This window comes from Salvelinus namaycush, chromosome 4 (assembly GCF_016432855.1).
Source record: "Salvelinus namaycush isolate Seneca chromosome 4, SaNama_1.0, whole genome shotgun sequence".
In the NCBI taxonomy this organism is placed as follows: Eukaryota; Metazoa; Chordata; class Actinopteri; order Salmoniformes; family Salmonidae; genus Salvelinus; species Salvelinus namaycush.
In genome coordinates this window covers 29,853,385-29,874,020 of record NC_052310.1, presented here as the reverse complement: position 1 = coordinate 29,874,020, position 20,636 = coordinate 29,853,385, and the positions used below count along the sequence as shown (strand labels likewise).

The following is a 20,636-nucleotide window of genomic DNA, read 5'->3' as shown; positions in this document are numbered from 1 at the left end:
TTCAATTCAGTCAATTCAGGAAGTAAACTGAAATTTCAATTCCATGTTTACTCAATGCTTTTCAACAGAAAAAATTGTTTACTTCCTGAATTGAAAGGGAATTGTCCCCAACTCTGGATGTAAGTGAATTGCTCTGGCTCCAGATTCTAGATATGAAAAGGTGAAGCGGAATGACTCTGGTTTGTGCCCTCACCTCATTCGTGGCCAGGGTGAGGATGCGGTCTAGATCCTCCACCAGCTGCTTGAAGGTGGGCCGGTGGGAGGAGATGGCATGCCAACAGTCTTTCATCATCATGTACCTGAGAGAGAGAGAGAGAGAGAGGAGAGAGAGACAGAGAGAGAAACAAGGAGTTTGAATGGTTAGTAAAAGTACTTCATTGTTTTTCTTTCCAAAACACATGCCATGCCACCCATTCAACAGACTGATGCACATTTCTAAAACCATTGTCCAATTGCCTGTCAAAAGTGGGTGAGATGATAAAGACTCATTTCTCTGAACCTATGTGTCAAGGTATGAACCAGCCAATCCAAACACAGAGCTATGCTGGTTCTATTTCTCTGCACTCTCTAACGTTTAAGACAAATGCACGCCAATACCAATACTATCCTAGGTCTGTCTGACTCCACTGTAGATTTCACTGTTTCCAGTACAGTGTGAGAACATTAGGCCCGACAATACCGGTGCAGGCAGTGACATTATGTGCTGTGTAACTGGAAAGGGCCCAATGTGAATGACACCATTGATACAGGCCCAGGCCAGCTGTGTAGGATCATGGATCTGATGGAGATGGTGGGGACCCCAGTAGGGTTTGTGTGTGTGTGTGTGTGTGTGTGTGTGTGTGTGTGTGTGTGTGTGTGTCTGCCTGCCTGCATATGTGTGTGTGTGTATGAGATAAAGTGATAAAAATTGTATTATACAGCTCATTGGTGCAGTTGCCAGGCTTGTCCATACGATGGCCCTCTTTCAACAGCTTGAACAGCTCCTCGACGGGGATACCAGGGTACGGAGAACCCCCCAGGGTGAAGATCTCCCACATCAGCACCCCAAATGACCAGCTGGGAAGAAAAACACAAACACACATATTCAACATTAATGCTTTCATTACTATTATCATGTTATGCATCCATTGATACATACATAACAATTGATGGCAATGAAGTATTAGACTTTTATTTATTTTTTACACGATTTCAAATGCTACTGCTCAGAGAAACAAAGGGTTGAAGGGTAACTGTTTAAAGAACCCACAGCTATATCATTCCACTGATTCCATAATTAATGGAATCAATTGATTCCGCTAACCATTCTCTATAAATGTTCACACTAACATTAATTTAAGGCTCAAAGTGGCGCAGCGGTCTAAGGCACTGCATCTCAGTGCTAGAGGCGTCACTACAGATCCTGGTTTGATTCCAGGCTGTATCACAACCGGCCATGTTTGGGAGTCCCACAGGGCGGTGCACAATTGGCCCAGTGTTGTCCGGATTTGGCCGTGGTAAGCTGTCATTGTAAATAAGAATTTGTTTTTAAGTGACTTGCTTAGTTAAATAAAGGTTGAATAAAAAATAAATAATCAATGACTCTTCATGGCTGTGTGTGTGTTGGGAGCAACAAAGAGTGTATTATAGCACCCGCAGGGAATGGAGGCACACACACACACACACACACACACACACACACACACACACACACACACACACACACACACACACACACACACACACACACACACACACACACACACACACACACACACACACACACAGAGCAGCACGCCTACCTTAGTGACCCAAAGAGGCCACAACACGACAAAGACACCGTGATATTTTATTTGCTCCTGTGGTTATCTCTCCATCGATCTATTGACATAACTGGCCCTGCGTTTGTTCTCTCTTTCTATCTGTCCCTCTGCATCTCTCTGTTTGTTAACACATCCCTTTGCTCCATTCAATGGCACTTCGTATCCATCGCTCACCTATTGTCATTCCACTGGCCCATGTAGATACAGTTGAAGTCGGAATTTTACATACACCTTAGCCAAATACATTTAAACTCAAGTTTTTCACCATTCCTAACATTTAATCCTTGTAAAAATTGCCTGTTTTAGGTCAGTTAGGATCACCACTTTATTTTAAGAATGTGAAATGTCAGATTAATAGCAGAGAGTATTATTTATTTCAGCTTTTATTTCTTTCATCACATTCCCAGTGGGTCAGAAGTTTACATACACTCAATTGGTATTTGATAGCATTGCCTTTAAATTGTTTAACTTGATGACAAACGTTTTGGGTAGCCTTCCACAAGCTTCCCACAATAGGTTGGGTGAATGTTGGCCCATTCCTCCTGACAGAGCTGGTGTAACTGAGTCAGGATTGTAGGCCTCCTTGCTCGCACACACTTTTTCAGTTCTGCCCACAAATTTTCTATACGATTGAGGTCAGGGCTTTGTGATGGCCAATCCAATACCTTGATGACCTTAAGCCATTTTGCCACAACCTTGAAAGTATGCTTGGGGTCATTGTCCATTTGGAAGACCCATTTGTGACCAAGCTTTAACTTCCTGACTGATGTCTTGAGATGTTGCTTCAATATATCCACATCATTTTCCTCCCTCATGATGCCATCTATTTTGTGAAATGCACCAGCCCCTCCTGCAGCAAAGCACCACCACAACATGATGTTGCCACCCTCATGCGTCACGGTTGGGATGGTGTTCTTCGGCTCGCAATCCTGCCCCGTTATCCTCCAAACATAACGATGGTCATTATGGCCAAACAGTTCTATTTTTGTTTCATCAGACCAGAGGACATTTCTCCAAAAAGTACGATCTTTGTCCCCATGTGCAGTTGCAAACCGTAGTCTAGGTTTTTTATGGCGGTTTTGGAGCAGTGGCTTCTTCATTGCTTGCAGCCTTTCAGGTTATGTCTATAGGATAAGTTTTACTGTGGATATAGATACTTTTGTACCTGTTTTCTCCAGCATCTTCACAAGGTCCTTTGCTGTTGTTCTGGGATTGATTTGCACTTTTCACACCAAAGTACATTCATCTCTAGGAGACAGAACGCGTCTCCTTCCTGAGCGGTATGACGGCTGTGTGGTCACATGGTGTTTATACTTATGTACTATTGTTTGTACAGATGAATGTGGTACCTTTAGGCATTTGGAAATTGTTCCCAAGGATGAACCAGACTTGTGGAGGTCTACAATTCTTTTTCTGAGGTCTTGGCAGATTTCTTTAGATTTTCCCATGATGTCAAGCAAAGAGGCACTGAGTTTGAAGGTAGGCCTTGAAATACATCCACAGGTACACCTTCAATTGACTCAAATGATGTCAATTAGCCTATCAGGAGCTTCTAAAGCCATGACATAATTTTCTGAAAATTTCAAAGCTGTTTAAAGGCACAGTCAACTTAGGGTATGTAAACTTCTGACCCACTGGAATTATGATACAGTGAATTATAAGTGAAATAATCTGTCTGTAAACAATTGTTGGAAAAACGACTTATGTAATGCACAAAGTAGATGTCCTAACCGACTTGCCAAAACTATAATCAAATCCAATTTTATTGGTCACATACACATGGTTAGCAGATGTTAATGGGAGCGTAGCGAAATGCTTGTGCTTCTACTTTTGACCATGCAGTAATATCTAACAAGTAATCTAACAATTCTGACAACTACCTTTTACACACAAGTGTAAAGGAATGAGTAAGAATATGTACATATAAATATATGGATGAGCGATGGCCGAACAGCATAGGCAAGATGCAGTAGATGGTATAGAGTACAGTAGAGATTTGAGTCAGTATGTTGGCTGCAGCCACTCAGTGTTAGTGATGTCTGTTTAACAATCTGATGGCCTTGAAATAGAAGCTGTGATGAACCTGTACTGATCTCTCCTTCTGGATGATAGCGGGGTGAACAGGCAGTGGCTCGGGTGGTTGTTGTCCTTGATGATCTTTTGGCCTTCCTGTGACATCGGGTAGTGTAGGTGTCCTGGAAGGCAGGTAGTTTTCCCCCGGTGATGCGTTGTGCAGACCTCACTACCCTCTGGAGAGCCTTACGGTTGTGGGCGGAGCAGTTGCCGTACAGGATGCTCTCGATTGTGCACCTGTAAAAGTTTGTGAGTGTTTTTTGTTGCGCCTGCTTCACCACGCTGTCTGTGTGGGTGGACCATTTCAGTTTGTCCGCGATGTGTACGCCGAGGAACTTAAAACTTTCCACCTTCTCCACTACTGTCCCGTCGATGTGGATAGGGGGGTGCTCCCTCTGCTGTTTCCTGAAGTCCACGATCATCTCCTTTGTTTTGTTGACGTTGAGTGTGAGGTTATTTTCCTGACACCACACTCCGAGGGCCCTCACCTCCTACCTGTAGGCTGTCTCGTCGTTGTTGGTAATCAAGGCTACCACTGTAGTGTGGTAGCCCCTCTGATAACCAGGTGGCGAATCGCATCTCTGCATGTCTGGCAGACATATCAGTGTGGATGACGGATCACCACCTCAAGCTGAACCTCGGCAAGACGGAGCTGCTCTTCCTCCCGGGGAAGGACTGCCCGTTCCATGATCTCGCCATCACGGTTGACAACTCCATTGTGTCCTCCTCCCAGAGTGCTAAGAACCTTGGCGTGATCCTGGACAACACCCTGTCGTTCTCAACTCACATCAAGGCGGTGACCCGTTCCTGTAGGTTCATGCTCTACAACATTCGCAGAGTACGACCCTGCCTCACACAGGAAGCGGCGCAGGTCCTAATCCAGGCACTTGTCATCTCCCGTCTGGATTACTGCAACTCGCTGTTGGCTGGGCTCCCTGCCTGTGCTATTAAACCCCTACAACTCATCCAGAACGCCGCAGCCCGTCTGGTGTTCAACCTTCCCAAGTTCTCTCACGTCACCCCGCTCCTCCGCTCTCTCCACTGGCTTCCAGTTGAAGCTCGCATCCGCTACAAGACCATGGTGCTTGCCTACGGAGCTGTGAGGGGAACGGCACCTCCGTACCTCCAGGCTCTGATCAGGCCCTACACCCAAACAAAGGCACTGCGTTCATCCACCTCTGGCCTGCTCGCCTCCCTACCTCTGAGGAAGTACAGTTCCCGCTCAGCCCAGTCAAAACTGTTCGCTGCTCTGGCACCCCAATGGTGGAACAAACTCCCTCACGACGCCAGGTCAGCGGAGTCAATCACCACCTTCCGGAGACACCTGAAACCCCACCTCTTTAAGGAATACCTAGGATAGGATAAAGTAATCCTTCTAACCCCCCCCTCCCCCTTAAAAGAGTTGGATGCACTATTGTAAAGTGGTTGTTCCACTGGATATCATAAGGTGAATGCACCAATTTGTAAGTCGCTCTGGATAAGAGCGTCTGCTAAATGACTTAAATGTAAATGTAGTGTCGTCTGCAAACTTGATGATTGAGTTGGAGGCGTGCAAGGCCACGCAGTCATGGGTGAACAGGGAGGACAGGGAAGGGCTGAGAACGCACCCTTGTGGGGCCCCAGTGTTGATGATCAGCGGGGTGGAGATGTTGTTTCCTACCCTCACCACCTGGGGGCGGCCCGTCAGAAAGTCCAGGACCAGTTGCACAGGGAGGGGTCGAGACCCAGGAGCTCGAGCTTAATGACGAGTTTGGAGGGTACAATGGTGTTAAATGCTGAGCTGTAGTCAATGAACAGCATTCTTACATAGGTATTTCTCTTTTCCAGATGGGTTAGGGCAGTGTGCAGTGTGATTGCGATTGCGTCGTCTGTGGACCTATTGAGGCGGTAAGCAAATTGGAGTGGGTCTAGGGTGTCAGGTAGGGTGGAGGTGATATGATCCTTGACTAATCTCTCAAAGCACTTCATGATGACGGAAGTGAGTGCTACGGGGCGGGGCGATAGTAGTTTAGCTCAGTTACCTTAGCTTTCTTGGAAACAGGAACAATGGTGGCCCTCTTGAAGCATGTGGGAACAGCAGACTGGGATAGGGATCGATTGAATATGTCCGTAAGCACACCAGCCAGCTGGTCTGCGCATGCTCTGAGGATGCGGCTAGGGATGCCGTCTAAGCCGGCAGCCCTGCGAGGGTTAACACGTTTAAATGTTCTCATGTTGGCTGCAATGAAGGAGAGGCCGCAGGTTTTGGTAGCGGGCCGTGTCGGTGGCACTGTATTGTCCTCAAAGCGAGCAAAAAAGTTATTTAGTCTGTCTGGGAGCAAGACATCCTGGTCCGCGACGGGGCTGGTTTTCTTTTTGTAATCCGTGATTGACTGTAGACCCTGCCACATACCTCTTGTGTCTGAGCTGTTGAATTGCGACTCTACTTTGTCTCTATACTGGGACTTAGCTTGTTTGATTGCCTTGCGGAGGGAATAGCTACACTGTTTGTCTTCGGTCATGTTTCCGGTCGCCTTGCCCTGATTAAAAGCAGGGGTTCGCACTTTCAGTTTTGCGCGAATGCTGCCATCAATCCACGGTTTCTGGTTGGGGAAGGTTTTAATTTCTTATGGGAAGGTGGGATGGTAGTGTCCCACCTGGCCAACATCCGGTGAAATTGCAGTGCGCAAAATTCAAAAATACTAAATTCAAATATTTACCATTCTTGAAAATATGTGTTATACATCAAAATAAAGCTTAACTTCTTGTTAATCCAGCCGCTGTGTCAGATTTCAAAAAGGCTTTACTGCAAAAGCACACCATGCGATTATCTGAGGACAGCGCCCCGCATACAAACACATGAAAATCATTTTTGAACAAGGCAGGTGCGACACAAAAGTCAGAAATAGCGATATAATTAATGCCTTACCTTTGAAGATCTTCTGTTGGCACTCCAAAATGTTCACAAATGGCCCTTTTGTTCGATAATGTCCTTCTTTATGTCCCAAAAATGTCCATTTATTTGGCGCGTTTGATTCAGAAACACACCGGTTTCAACTCGCCCAACATGCCTACAAAGTATCTAATAAGTTACCTGTAAACTTGGTCCAAACATTTCAAACAACATTCCTAATCCAACCTCAGGTAAACTGAAACGTAAATAATCAATAAAATTTAAGACGGAATAAACTGTTTCTAATACCAGATAAAAACAACGTGGAGCGCGCCCCTGTTCACGCGCACCAGTACAGTAGAGTCCACCTGGAGTGACACTTACAATGAATAGGACTACTTCTTCATTTCTCAAAAGAAAAACATCGAACAATTTCTAAAGACTGTTGACATCTAGTGGAAGCCATAGGAACTGCAACCAGGTTCCTCAAAATAAGAGTATCCCATAGAACCCCATTGGAAAATCCTGTGATTTTCGCCTGCCGAATCAGTTCTGTTATACTCACAGACATTATTTTAACAGTTTTAAAAACTTTAGAGTGTTTTCTATCCAGATCTACCATTATATGCATATCCTAGCTTCTGGGCCTGAGTAACAGGCAGTTTACTTTGGGCATGCTTTTCATCCGGATGTCAAAATACTGCCCCCTACCCAAGAGAGGTTAAGAGTCGCTGTGGGTACAACATCACCGATGCATTTGCTAATAAACTCGTTCACCGAATCAGCGTATACACTAATGTTGTTGTTCGACGCTATCCGGAACATATCCTAGTCCACGTGATCGAAGCAATCTTGAAGCGTGTTATCAGATTGGTCGAACCAGCGTTGAACAGACCTGAGCACGGGCGTTTCCTGTTCTAATTTCTGTCTATAGGCTGGGAGCAACAAAATGGAGTCGTGGTCAGATTTGCCGAAAGGAGGGCGAGGGAGGGCTTTGTATGCGTCGCGGAAGTTAGAGTAACAATGATCCAGAATTTTGCCAGCCCGGGTCGCGTAATTGATATGCTGATAAAATTTAGGGAGCCTTGTTCTCAGATTAGCCTTGTTAAAATCCCCAGCTACAATAAATTCAGCCTCAGGATATGTGGTTTCCAGTTTACATAGAGTCTAATGAAGTTCTTTCAGGGCCGTCGAGGTGTCTGCTTGGGGGGGGGGGGTGAATGTGTGAGTGCATGCATGCACGCACACACACATTCACACACACACTCTCCAAGGGTCACAGCAGCCAGTGACCTGGCATCCAACCTGGCCATAGCTAGTGTTTATACAAAGGCTGCATCATAGTGAAATGCCAAAACAAACCAAAACACACTAAGGTGGGTGCTTATATTTGTCCTATTTCACACGTTTATTTATTTATTTGTATTTTATTGAACCTTTTATTTAACTAGGCAAGTCAGTCAAGAACAAATTCTTATTTACAATGACGGCCTACCCTTCCTGCTGGGACGGGGGCTGGGATTATAAAAAAAGAATATAAAGGACAAAACACACATCACGACAAGAGAAACACCACAACACTACATAAAGAGAGACCTAAGACAAGAACACAGCATGGTAGCAACACAACATAACAACATGGTAGCAACACAACATGGTAGCAGCACAAAACATGGTACAGACATTATTGGACACAGACAACAGCCCAAAGGGCAATATGGTAGAGACAACACATCACGCAAAGCAGCCACAACTGTCAGTAAGAGTGTCCATGATTGAGTCTTTGAATAAAGAAATGGAGATAAAACTGTCCAGTTTGAATGTTTTTTGTATCTCGTTCCAGTCGATAGCTGCAGCGAACTGAAAAGAGGAGCGACCCAGGGATGTGTGTGCTTTGGGAACCTTTAACAGAATGTGACTGGCAGAAAGGGTGTTGTATGTAGAGGATGAGGGTTGCAGTAGGTATCTCAGATAGGGGGTATCTCAGATAGCAGGGCTTGATATTCAGGGCTGCCCGCTAGCCCCAGGGAGGTTTGGGAAACTCTCCGGGCCAGTTGATCATCCCCGTCAGTGGCCCGCTTGGGCCAGTGAAAAGAATATTGTAATAATGCTATTTTTAATTTAGGCTATATAATTGATAAAGAAACAGATGAATTCCTGAAGCTGTTAGTTCGTATGTCAATCATTTATCACACGGACCCCGCACACATAGCCTAGCTTGAGAGTGTTGCGTGAAGCAGCTCACTGAAGACCGACAGCGGTAGGGGTAGGAAAGCATTAAGAAAGATGTTCCAAGTTATGATCTTTACCAGTAAATGCTAAGGCAAGAATGTGTATGCAAACCAGGTATAACAAGTTCAGTCTTGGTTGAATATTTGCTATGCGCAATACAGTCTACTTTGATAATCAGACATTTACTCTAGGCTATTTAGTCCTTTAAAAGTCCTTGAAGTTATGGAAGCCGATTTAGAAGTTCTAGTGCTCCGTTTTTTGTAACCGCTTTCATTTGTTTCCTGCCGTTTCAAATAACGGGTGCTGCGCTAGTCTGTTGCTCTCGTTTTGGAAAAAACATGTTTGGTTATTATGAGCAAGACAACATTGAATGTTGGCTTCAACTTGGTTTTCCATATAAAGCGTTCCATTACAAAGGGAACACAGTTTTCGCTCACTTTCTCGTTTTTAAAACATGATACAATAACCCCTCAATAACTCTTCAACATTTCAAATGGAGAGACTGACTAGCTACCACAGACTTCATTACTGTGTTTGTGTTGGGAAAATCTACTGTTGCATGCGGTCTTATTTAGTCAGGCAATTCTGACATGTTTTAGAATACAATTTGTTTTGTAATGTCAACGCATAATGCCATTGGGAAGGCTTAATAAAACATGCATTATTCTCTAAGTGGTAGTAATGCATACTTTTTTGCATACATTTTGGGGGGAGATTTTTTTCTAATGGCTATTACAACAATTCAATATAAAATGTAGGTCCATGAAAATTACAACTAAGTACTTGAAAAAGTCCTTGAAAGTCCTTGAATTTGACTTGTCAATGTCTGTATGAATGCTGTAGACTACTTGCTCAGCCCAAATTAAAGATAAAATCACCTGCTATTGAAATTACGTGTGCATCATCCGCTTTTCTGCCAGATCTTGACCCAGGACAGAATTATTTTCATTTGGGACAGTAACGTTCAGTTGGCAATGGCTCGGTGTGCCATTGGCAAATGTACCTGAATGTCAAGCATTAATACGCATATGTGAATTGTGTGTATTGTTTTTAATTGTTAGGTATTACTGCACTGTTGCAGCTAGAAACATAAGCATTCTGCTGCACCTGTGATAACTTCTGCAAAATAAGTGTACGCGACCAATAACATGTATTTGATTTTAATTGGAAATGTGATTTTTGCATATCCCCCTGATATCCTCATTGCTTGCTCTTTGGGGTTTTATGCTGGGTTTCAGTATGAGCACTTTGTGACATCTGCTGATGTAAAAAGGGCTTTATAAATACAATTGAATTGAAGGAGGCCTAGGGGAGACTTAAGTGCAGGGCAGGGGGAGGTGGGCTCTGGCCCCTTCCAGAGGCTTTGAAGACGGGTAGATTAGTAACAGCATCAGGCCGTGTGAAACTTTCCCTTTCGCCACAGACCGGCCAGTACACACCCCACCCACCAAACAAATCCCCCTGCAACCCCTAACTCCACCACCACAAAATCACCTCTCTAACCTCCTGTACCCATTCCTCCACCACCATCCCAACCTCTTACCCCCTCAGTCTCACTGCAAAACAATTTGCATCAGAAAGCTACGGCCAGTGTATAAGCCAGGGTCGTGTTCATTAGGGCACACAATGGAAAACTTTTTAAAACTGCTGGTTTTAACAGGTTTTCTTACGTTGGGTGCCTAATGAACACAGTCTAGGCTGAGTTCCTCTTTCTAAAACAGTAAGCAAATTGTGTTTGTGCGAGAGTAAAACCAAGGTACAGTACTTACACATCACTCTGGTGAGTGTACACACGGTCAAACAGCGCCTCTGGAGCCATCCACTTCACCGGGAGACGACCCTGAGGAAGACACACACACACAGGTCAAAGGGCAAGGTCAAAAAGGTAACATTTAAATATCTATACACAGACAGACATAGGGTATTTCATGACCAATATTTATTGGCCAATCAGCATCTTTTAATTCATGCACTCTTCCAGGTTCCTGGTATTCCCAAGAATCTCATTAGATCTGGGAATACCAATAGAGAATTCCCAGAGGTACTGTCACACGTTTATAGCAGTTAGCAGATAAACTGGGTTGCAGATAAAGACAGAGTTTATTGCTACAAGCCATTAAACACTGCAGCATGGATAGCAAGTGACAAGCAGGGTCAAATACATTCATGCATACTTAAGTTGCAGTGTAGGAGAAATTATTTTAGAATGGGTAATAGAAAGGTAGGGGCAGATGATAATCATGATGATGATGATGATTAACATTAGTTCTGCCCCTACCTTTTTATTAGGCCTTCTGAAATAAGTCTAATTTCTCCAAGACTAGAACATACTATTGTAAAGACTGATGGATTGGTGATTATCGTCACCATCACCCATTGTCTATGGCTCATGCTGTGTTGTGGTTGGTTGTTTTTGTGGTTCTTGTTGTTTTCAACTAGGCTAGGTTCTCAGCGTGTAATGAAAAGGCAGCCATGCATACTAAAGGAGGATGGGCAGGCTGTACTGTGCTCTACAGTGTGAATCAGATGAATGCTACTGGGGGTCTGCTATGGAGATGTCAAGCACGCTCCCTCAAAACTTGAGACATCTGTGGCATTGTGTTGTGACAAAACGGCACATTGTAGAGTGGCCTTTTATCGTCCCCAGCACAAGGTGCACCTGTGTAATGATCGTGTTGTTTAATCAGCCACACCTGTCAGGGGAAATCCTCACTAACAGGGATGTAAACAAATGTGAGTATGGAACATTTCTGTGATATTTTATTTCAGCTCATGAAACATGAGACCAACACTTTACATGTTGTGTTTATATTTTTGTTCAGTGTAGGAAATCTGTTCCTAAGTAAGTCCCACGCATAAATAGAGGTATATGTGATATTGCTGAGCGATTAACCATTTCATTTTTTTTTTAAACAGCTAATTGACCGTTGGTTTAATTATTTTGAATTCCATTTAATTCGTTTTTTGATCTAGAGATAAATCAGATCTAGCCTGAACTGTGAAATGTAGTAGGGATTTGTAGTTTCATTTGTCATTTTCTACATAGTTTAGTGCATAAAATGTGGTAATTAACTACAATGACCATAATCCATTGCACATCTACTTGTCCGGTCTGTGTCTCTTTTATGACTGCTTCTATGGAAGAGTGAAGAGTGCACGATTGCTGATATAGAGAGCAGCTGTTGCTTCGCAAGGTATTTCTACTTGAACATACATGATCTAAGTGATTGATAGTTGGTATTCAGCAGTCATAAAAGTATGCCTTATTTCCTTTGAATAACTACAAAATAGTACTTTTGTCAGACAGCACAGGCAGCAGCTGTATAGAGATGAGATAATGACATGGAATGAAATTAAGTAATCAAATAAAATATACACAACAACTGAAATATTTTTATTAAGTAAAGTAATGTGAATAAATGATGGCTAATAAGTAATAATCAGTCATGTGCAGCCACTACCATCATGGGACATGTGTTAATTGTTTTATTCTGCGTTGTTACAGCATTCAACCCACATAATGCATAGTGCATTTAATGTTTAAAAACATTATTGAAACTGAAATTGAAAACCGTGATTATTTTTTCATAATCAAACCGACATCAAAAAGCACTAATCTAGACCTGCCAACCCTGTCCAACTTTTTTAGAGTTCCAGACGCGCGCAGCAAATTGGAGATTCGACTCGCCGAATTGGGGTTTTCTTTCCCCCCCTGTATGCTCGTGCATGCGCTGTTTGTGAGTCTGATCGCAATTATAGAATTGTACCAAATCGAGTCTATAAAAGGTTGGAATACTTTCTTGACAGCATTCTATTTACACATATGGTAAAAGTCACTAACAATATCGAATAACAAAGAACACACAAAGGACCTTTATTCTTGGGTACAGTGTAGAATGGAGATAATTATCTATGAAGTTTTTCTTAGCACATGCCCCCAAGTTTAGTCTCTGTAGTAGAGGAACGCCTGTCACCTCTCAAACAGGGCCAATCACAAGGGCCAGCTCACAAGTATTGGCCTTTTAGACACGGTTCCTAATCAACACTAAAAGCAATATCATTTTGAAAACATAAAAAACAAATGATTGCATCGACACAGACCGCAAACTGGCTACACAATGCTTAAGTAGGCTACCGCAAAGGGAATCTGACCGCTGTTCGCTAGAAGAGTCTGGTGTTTCAGCCTATGTAAAGGTGCCTATTGTATTTCTATGCAGAGCATACATCATTTCAGATTTTCGTAATTGATAAAATCTCAAATCTAATGCAAAAGCATTTTAGAAGCATTGTCGCTAACACCGAACACTCATTCATTCTTCATCGCGCAGTCTTCTAAACTCCCGACTCCATTTAATGCCAAGAAGTTTATATTTATTTTTGATTATACTTTTGTAATGCTTTTTGTGGCGTGGATCGTAATTACAGTCACAGTCTATCAGGTTGCGTGATCCTCCTAATGTTACATGGAAAATACAACTAATGGGATGCAGAATTAAATTTATATCACACTTGCACAAATGCAACTGGTTATTTTTTGTATTTGCATTTTATTTAATTCACTAGCAAATGCAAGTGAATTGCTGGCACTTTAGAGCCCACTGAATGTCCATCTTATGTTCGCTAACGTTAGCTTGAAACAATTAGTGTTTACCTTTCCACAACACACGGAGTCGAAAATGGATTTGTCTATGTGTTATGTGTTTACGTACAGCTGACAGTCAGCGAACTCAGCATCACAACAAACAGGAGGAGGGGCAGACACGGGGTAGCTACGTCGAATAATGATGTATTGATCTCCATGTCCGTTGACACAAACTCCGTACATGTCTGTGTGTTACAGCTCGAGAATCGGGATGTTAAGATTTATTCAGTGGATTTATTTTTTATTAAAATGTAAAATATATATATTTCAGGCCCTTTTCATTTCTGCATACTTTTAACTCGGATCTCGTACCTACGTACATGGACAGAGAATTGCGTATTTGGTACGCAAAATCCGAGCACGTTGGCAGGTCTGCTAATCGCTCAGCAGTAATATTTGCTAATATTCCAATGTAATCAAGGTTTGAAATGATTATGTTTTTGTCAAATACTATATCTGTTTGGGATTCGTGCGGTCAATTTGCAGTGCACAAATGATTTATAACTATGTTCCGGCCCCCGACCATCCGCTCAAGGAAAAATTGGCCCACGGCAACCCCTGACCTACAATAACATTGCAGTATGGCGGCCGGGTTCGGGACCAGTTCTTTCTGGAGCATGTGGGAATTGAAAAAGAAGTCAGTGGGAGCAGGCGGGCGTGGTATGAAAAGCAGTGGGAGCGGGATGAAGGAATCAGTCCCGCGCAGACTTCTACCTCCTGTCTCTGCCAAGACTGAGAAGGACGGAGGGAGACTCAACTAACACAATACAGAAAGTAAAACTGAAATTCTAATTTTCCTTAAGGAATATCGGTTTACTTCATGAATTAACTCAATTGAAATGGAGTTAACTGTCACATACACCCCTTCACAACATTACAGAACACACTAACGAACACACAACACAGCATACACTCCTCAAGTGCCCCCCCCCAAGTACTCACGTTAGTTGTCTTTTTATAGTAATCGATGTTGTGGACGTCCCTGGCCAGGCCAAAGTCAGCAATCTTCATGAAGTTGCTCTCTGTGACCAGGACGTTCCTCGCTGCTAGATCTCTATGTATACACTGGATGGAGAGAAGTAGAGAAAAGGGGACAGGGTGGACGGAGATATAGATGAAATTGACAACGAGAAAAAAAACTTTAATAGAAACTAATAGAAACATGTAAGTAAGCTATGCTAAAAATGTTATACTGTGTGTGTGTATGGTAAGTGTAATGAACCAGAAACATATTTAATTAACCCTTTGACAAGTATCAACAAACGGGTGTGATCATTCTACAGTGGTCCCTGCAGCGTACGCTCAAACCGGTGTGATTAGAACGCTTATTTAGAACAGCCAGTTTCGATTGACGCAACAGTCAGCGTTTCAGCTGGCAACACTGTTTTTTCGCAGAAACATTTTGCACAAACACAGTCCTTTAGAAAGTTATGTTCTGAATTGGACCAGTTTATTTTTGGATGCAATGTTTAAACAGTCACAGAAGTAGCGACAGCATAACACAATCATCCAAACTGGAAAATGTAGGCTACATTAGTCCTAGCGCTAATCGAGGAAAGATTGAGGTAACACATGCGGTCATTTTTAGCTAACTCTCGGCTGACAGAAACCACAACATGCTAATAGAAATTACTACTCATCACATCACGGGTGAGTTCACCATTGATAGAAATAACTGAGTAAAACACCATTCCTTCACCTCATTTTGTTATAACACCTTTGGTCTGACAGATGTTTAAGTGACACCCAGAATGTATTGTATAATGTCAACAAACATGGCCCCACACATAGCTGGCAAATAGCTTAGCATTAGCTCATCATAATCAGTACAACCTTCAAAAAGTATTTTACACACATCATAGATGTGGTGAAGGTAGGAAACAACATCTCCACTTCGCTGACCCTCAACACTGGGGCCCCACAAGGGTGCGTGCTCAGCCCCCTACTGTACTCCCTGTTCACCCAGAACTGCGTGGCCATGCACACCTACAACTCAATCATCAAGTTTGCAGACGACACAACAGTAGTGGGCTTGATTAGCAACAACGACGAGACAGCCTACAGATAGGAGGTGAGGGCACTCGAAGTGTGGTGTCAGGAAAACAACGTCTCACTCAACGTCAACAAAACAAAAGGAGATGATCGTGGACTTCAGGAAACAGCAGATGGAGCACCCCCTATCCACATCGAAAGGACAGCAGTGGAGAAGGTGGAAAGTTTTAAGTTCACATCACAGACAAACTGAAATGGTCCACCCACACAGACAGCGTGGTGAAAAAGGCGCAACAGCGCCTGTTCAACCTCAGGAGGCTGAAGAAATTTGGTTTGTCACCCAAAACCCTGACAAACTTTTACAGATGCACAATCGAGAGCATCCTGTCGGGCTGTATCACAGCCTGGTACGGCAACTGCCCTCAACCGCAAGGCTCTCCAGAGAGTGGTGCGGTCTGCACAACGCATCACAGGGGAAAACTACCTGCCCTCCATGACACCTACAGCACCTGATGTCACAGGTAGGCCAAAAAGATCATCAAGGATAACAACCACCGAGCCACTGCCTGTTCACATCGCTACCATCCAGAAGGAGAGGTCAGTACAGGTCATCAAAGCTGGGACCGAGAGACTGAAAAACAGCTTCTGTCTCAAGGCCATCAGACTGCTAAACAGCGATCACTACCTCAAAGACGCTGCTGCCTACATAGAGACTCAAATCACTGGCCACTTTAATAAATGGATCACTTGTCACTTTAAACAATGCCACTTTAAATAATGCCACTTTAATAATGTTTAGATATCTTACATCACTCATATCATATGTATGTACTGTGTTTTATGCCATCTACTGCATCTTGGCTATGCCGCTCGGCCATCGCTCATCCATATATTTATCTGTACATATTCTCATTCACCCCTTTAGATTTGTGTGTATTAGGTAGTTGTTGGGAAATTGATAGATTACTTGTAGGATATTACTGCACTGTCGGAACTAGAAGCACAAGCATTTCTCTACACTTGCATTAACATCTGCTAACCATGTGTATGTGACTAATAAAATTTGATTTGATGTCCATTACAATCTATGCAATAATCGGAATGCATGATTTGTTCACAGTACTTGAAAACATGTGAATAAAACTGTAAATATATGCTACAGTATAAATTACAACACAATATACAGAAAATAAAGGCACCTAGTTTGATAGGAGTAAAGTTATTATTTGTAAGGAAAACAACAATGCGAGCGCCAGCCAGAAAATGTGCTTGAGGGATAAAGTTTGTGCAAGACTGCTTGGGCTCTCCTTGAAGAGAGAAGTTTGTCCGGCTCAGTAAAGGCTCAAACATAAATTGTCCAGAACAGTGAAATGGGCTACTTCTATGTGAATTAATGAGGAGGTAGAACACACCACAATTCAAACTGTTGTTAGAAAATAAAAATTGTAAGAAAATAGCTTGAAATTGACAAGTTATTTTTGTTTGGAGGCAGCGCGGGTTAATTGTCCTGTTCCGTAATAATCACATTTTGGAACAGTGAGTGCATTCTGACATCACGTGCATAAAAAAAACTCACGCTGGGGCGACTGTTAGAGATATTTGGAACTCATGCGTGAAAAGGTTAAAGTAACACACGCTACCTAATATAACATGACGACAAAATACATGCACGACAACCGTGCCTGAATTGGAGGAAGATTCATGACAGATACATGGTAGAAGTTGTTTGTGCACCTAGGTGTGTATGTCTGCCTGTGCATGTGTGTTTAGGTGCCTGTCTGCATGCCAGAGTGTGTGTGTATACGTGTGTGTGTGTGTGTGTGTGTGTGTATGTGTGTGTGTGTTAGCATACTGTGTGATTGTATGCTCTAGGCTCTGTCACATTCCTCTAGTGAGCAGGAGCGTGATGGAGTGTTTGGCTAAAGTGCCCATTGCCAGTTGTGAATGCGTTGTGAAAACGCTATTCTTCAGTTGTCCACACAGAGAGGATTTGTGTGATAGAGAGAGACAATGCTGAGATTTGGACAGGTGGCTAGAGATGTGTTTTTAGGGGAAAATATTGATAAGCACACACTTTTTACACAACCACCATGGCTAAAGCCCTAGTCACAAGGACCCAGTGCAATGCCAAGGAAGTGTGTCTACCTAGCAGAATGGTGAGAATGAACATGTTGTATGTGTGTTTGTGTGTGTGTGTGTACCTTCTGTGAGGCCAGATATTCCATGCCCCGTGCCACCTGGTAGGTACAGGAGACCAAGTCCTTGAAGGTGAGCTGTTCATCTGAGCAGCGGGTAATATCGTAGGAGTACTCCATGCCAGGGGGCCTGCGGGCACGTAGGTACTCCCTCAGGTTCCCTTTAGAGGCATACTCCACTATCACATATAGAGGGCCTGTCACAGAGAGACAAAGAGACAGACAGACAGAGAAAGAAAGAGAGAAAGAGAGAGAGAGGACACATGCACACATTTAGGACTCCACACTGACTGATCACTGCTTTACAAATTGGGGGAGAGGGATGAATCTTGAGTATTGAAGGAACCGAGTCAATCAGGGATTATGGGCATCAGGATTTTATCTTGAAAACTTGAACGCTGACAATTTGTGAATGACAGAGTCAAACATGACAAAAATGACAAATATATGGTGGGAGAGGTTTTGTTGTGTGTGGATGAAATACTGATGTAGATTCAGTTCTGATATTCAACACCATATTCATAGTACAATCGTGGCCAAAAGTTTTGAGAATGACACAAATATAAATTTTCACAAAGTCTGCTGCCTCAGTTTGTATGATGGCAATTTGAATATACTCCAGAATGTTATGAAGAGTGCCTTGCAAATGAAGTGAATCCCCAAAAAACATTTCCACTGCATTTCAGCCCTGCCACAAAAGGACCAGCTGACATCATGTCAGTGATTCTCTCGTTAACACAGGTGTGTCATTGCTTTGCACAAAAAGGGCTTCACAGGCAAGGATATTGCTGTAAGTGTCACGAATCCCGCTTCCTGAGTCTGTTTTTGCCTGTGTTCTGTCCTGGAGTGTTTTTTCCGGTGTCCTGGAACGCACCCTGTCTGGTTGCCGGGCGACGTAGCTAGTTGGAAGATCTCTGAGTACCCGCACCTGTATCCCATCAGCTATCTGCACACCTGGTCCTGATCATCACCCCTCCACTTCATAAGCGCTGACCTGACATCCATTCACTGCCGGATCGTTAGCCATGAACAGTATGTTGTGCCAGCGTATCAGCCTCCAGTTTGATAGAGTTTGTTTTGTTGTTTTGTACGTCTTGCTTGCCTTGAACTCACCTCCGTTTTTTCTGTCTACAGTCATTCACCCGGAACACTCATCCCATCCCTACCTGGTCGTCGGTGACTTCAGTTACTTCCTTGGATCTGCCTATTCAATCCCATCAACTCACCTCCGCTGCCCGCTCCGCCACTTGGAATTTTCTATCACTACATTTAAACTTGTAAATAAATACTCACCTTCGTCTTACTCTCCTTGTCCTAGTCTGCTTCTGGGTTCAATTGTAGAAGAAGCGTGACAGTAAGATTGCACCTAAATCAACAATTTATCGGATCATCAAGAACTTCAAGGAGAGCGGTTCAATTGTTGTGAAGAAGGCTTCAGGGCGCCCAAGAAAGTCCAGCAAGCGCCAGGACCGTCTCTTAAAGTTGATTCAGCTGCGGGATCGGGGCACCACCAGTACAGAACTTGCTCAGGAATGGCAGCACGCACAGTGAGGCGAAGACTTTTGGAGGATGGCCTGGTGTCAAGAAGGGCAAGCAAAGAAGCCACTTCTCTCCAGGAAAAACATCAGGGACAGACTGATATTCTGCAAAAGGTACAGGGATTGGACTGTTGAGGACTGGGGTAAAGTCATTTTCTCTCAGGAATCCCCTTTCCAATTGTTTGGGGCATCTGGAAAAAAGCTTGTCCGGAGAAGACAAGGTGAGCGCTACCATCAGTCCTGTGTCATGCCAACAGTAAAGTATCCTGAGACCATTCATGTGTGGGGTTGCTTCTCAGCCAAGGGAGTGGGCTCACTCACAATTTTGCCTAAGAACACGGCCACGAATAAAGAATGGTACCAACACATCCTCCGAGAGCAACTTCTCCCAACCATCCAGGAACAGTTTGGTGATGAACAATGCCTTTTCCAGCATGATGGAGCACCTTGCCATAAGGCAAAAGTGATAACTAAGTGGCTCGGGGAACAAAACATTGATATTTTGGGTCCATGGCCAGGAAACTCCCCAAACCTTAATCCCATTGAGAACTTGTGGTCAATCCTCAAGAGGCGGGTGGACAAACAAAAACCCACAAATTCTGACAAACTCCAAGCATTGATTATGCAAGAATGGGCTGCCATCAGTCAGGATTTGGCCCAGAAGTTAATTTGGCCCAGAAGTTAATTGACAGCATGCCAGGGCGGATTGCAGAGGTCTTGAAAAAGAAGGGTCAACACGGCAAATATTGACTCTTTGCATCAACTTCATGTAATTGTCAATAAAAGCCTTTAACACTTATGAAATGCTTGTAATTATACTTCAGTATCCCATAGTGACAAAAATATTTAAAGACACTGAAGCAGCAAATTTTGTGGAAATTAATATTTGTGTCATTCTCAAAACTTTTGGCCACGACTGTAGATGTATGGGAGAGGTACAGAGTAAGTTATGGTAGAGCCCCTTGTACTCACCATCTTGTGTACAGGCCCCTAGCAGGTTGAGGATGTTTTTGTGTTTTCCAATCATCTTCATCATCTCCATCTCTGAGACCAGGTCTGACAGGTCCTTATCTGTAGCATCGTCTGGAGGGGGGCAGGAGGAGGGATGAAAATACAGAAATACATATTCATGAATAACAGACACATGCGCAATGCTATAGGCTGCATTAATTTCATTACCTGTCAGCATCATTACCTGTTAACTAGCCCTCCCTCTTGGTTGGTCCTGTCTCGCTCAGTTAAACCTCTTAAATGTAAAGTCCCCATATTTGGGGACCCTATTAGATTTTT

General features: G+C 43.4%; 1 protein-coding gene across 4 annotated transcripts in view; it reads right to left on the bottom strand.

Moving 5' to 3' along the window:
* The window catches only part of LOC120046432 (fibroblast growth factor receptor 2-like), a 100,732-nt gene that overhangs the window by 3,456 nt on the left and 76,640 nt on the right, over positions 1–20,636 (bottom strand). For all 4 annotated transcript variants that reach the window (XM_038991658.1, XM_038991657.1, XM_038991659.1 and 1 more), the window contains 6 exons: positions 20,319–20,429; positions 17,815–18,005; positions 14,564–14,686; positions 10,749–10,819; positions 919–1,056; positions 194–299 (listed from right to left, as the gene is read on the bottom strand). In XM_038991658.1, the coding sequence (XP_038847586.1) occupies positions 194–299; positions 919–1,056; positions 10,749–10,819; positions 14,564–14,686; positions 17,815–18,005; positions 20,319–20,429 (740 nt within the window). The remainder of the gene's footprint in view (positions 1–193; positions 300–918; positions 1,057–10,748; positions 10,820–14,563; positions 14,687–17,814; positions 18,006–20,318; positions 20,430–20,636) is intronic.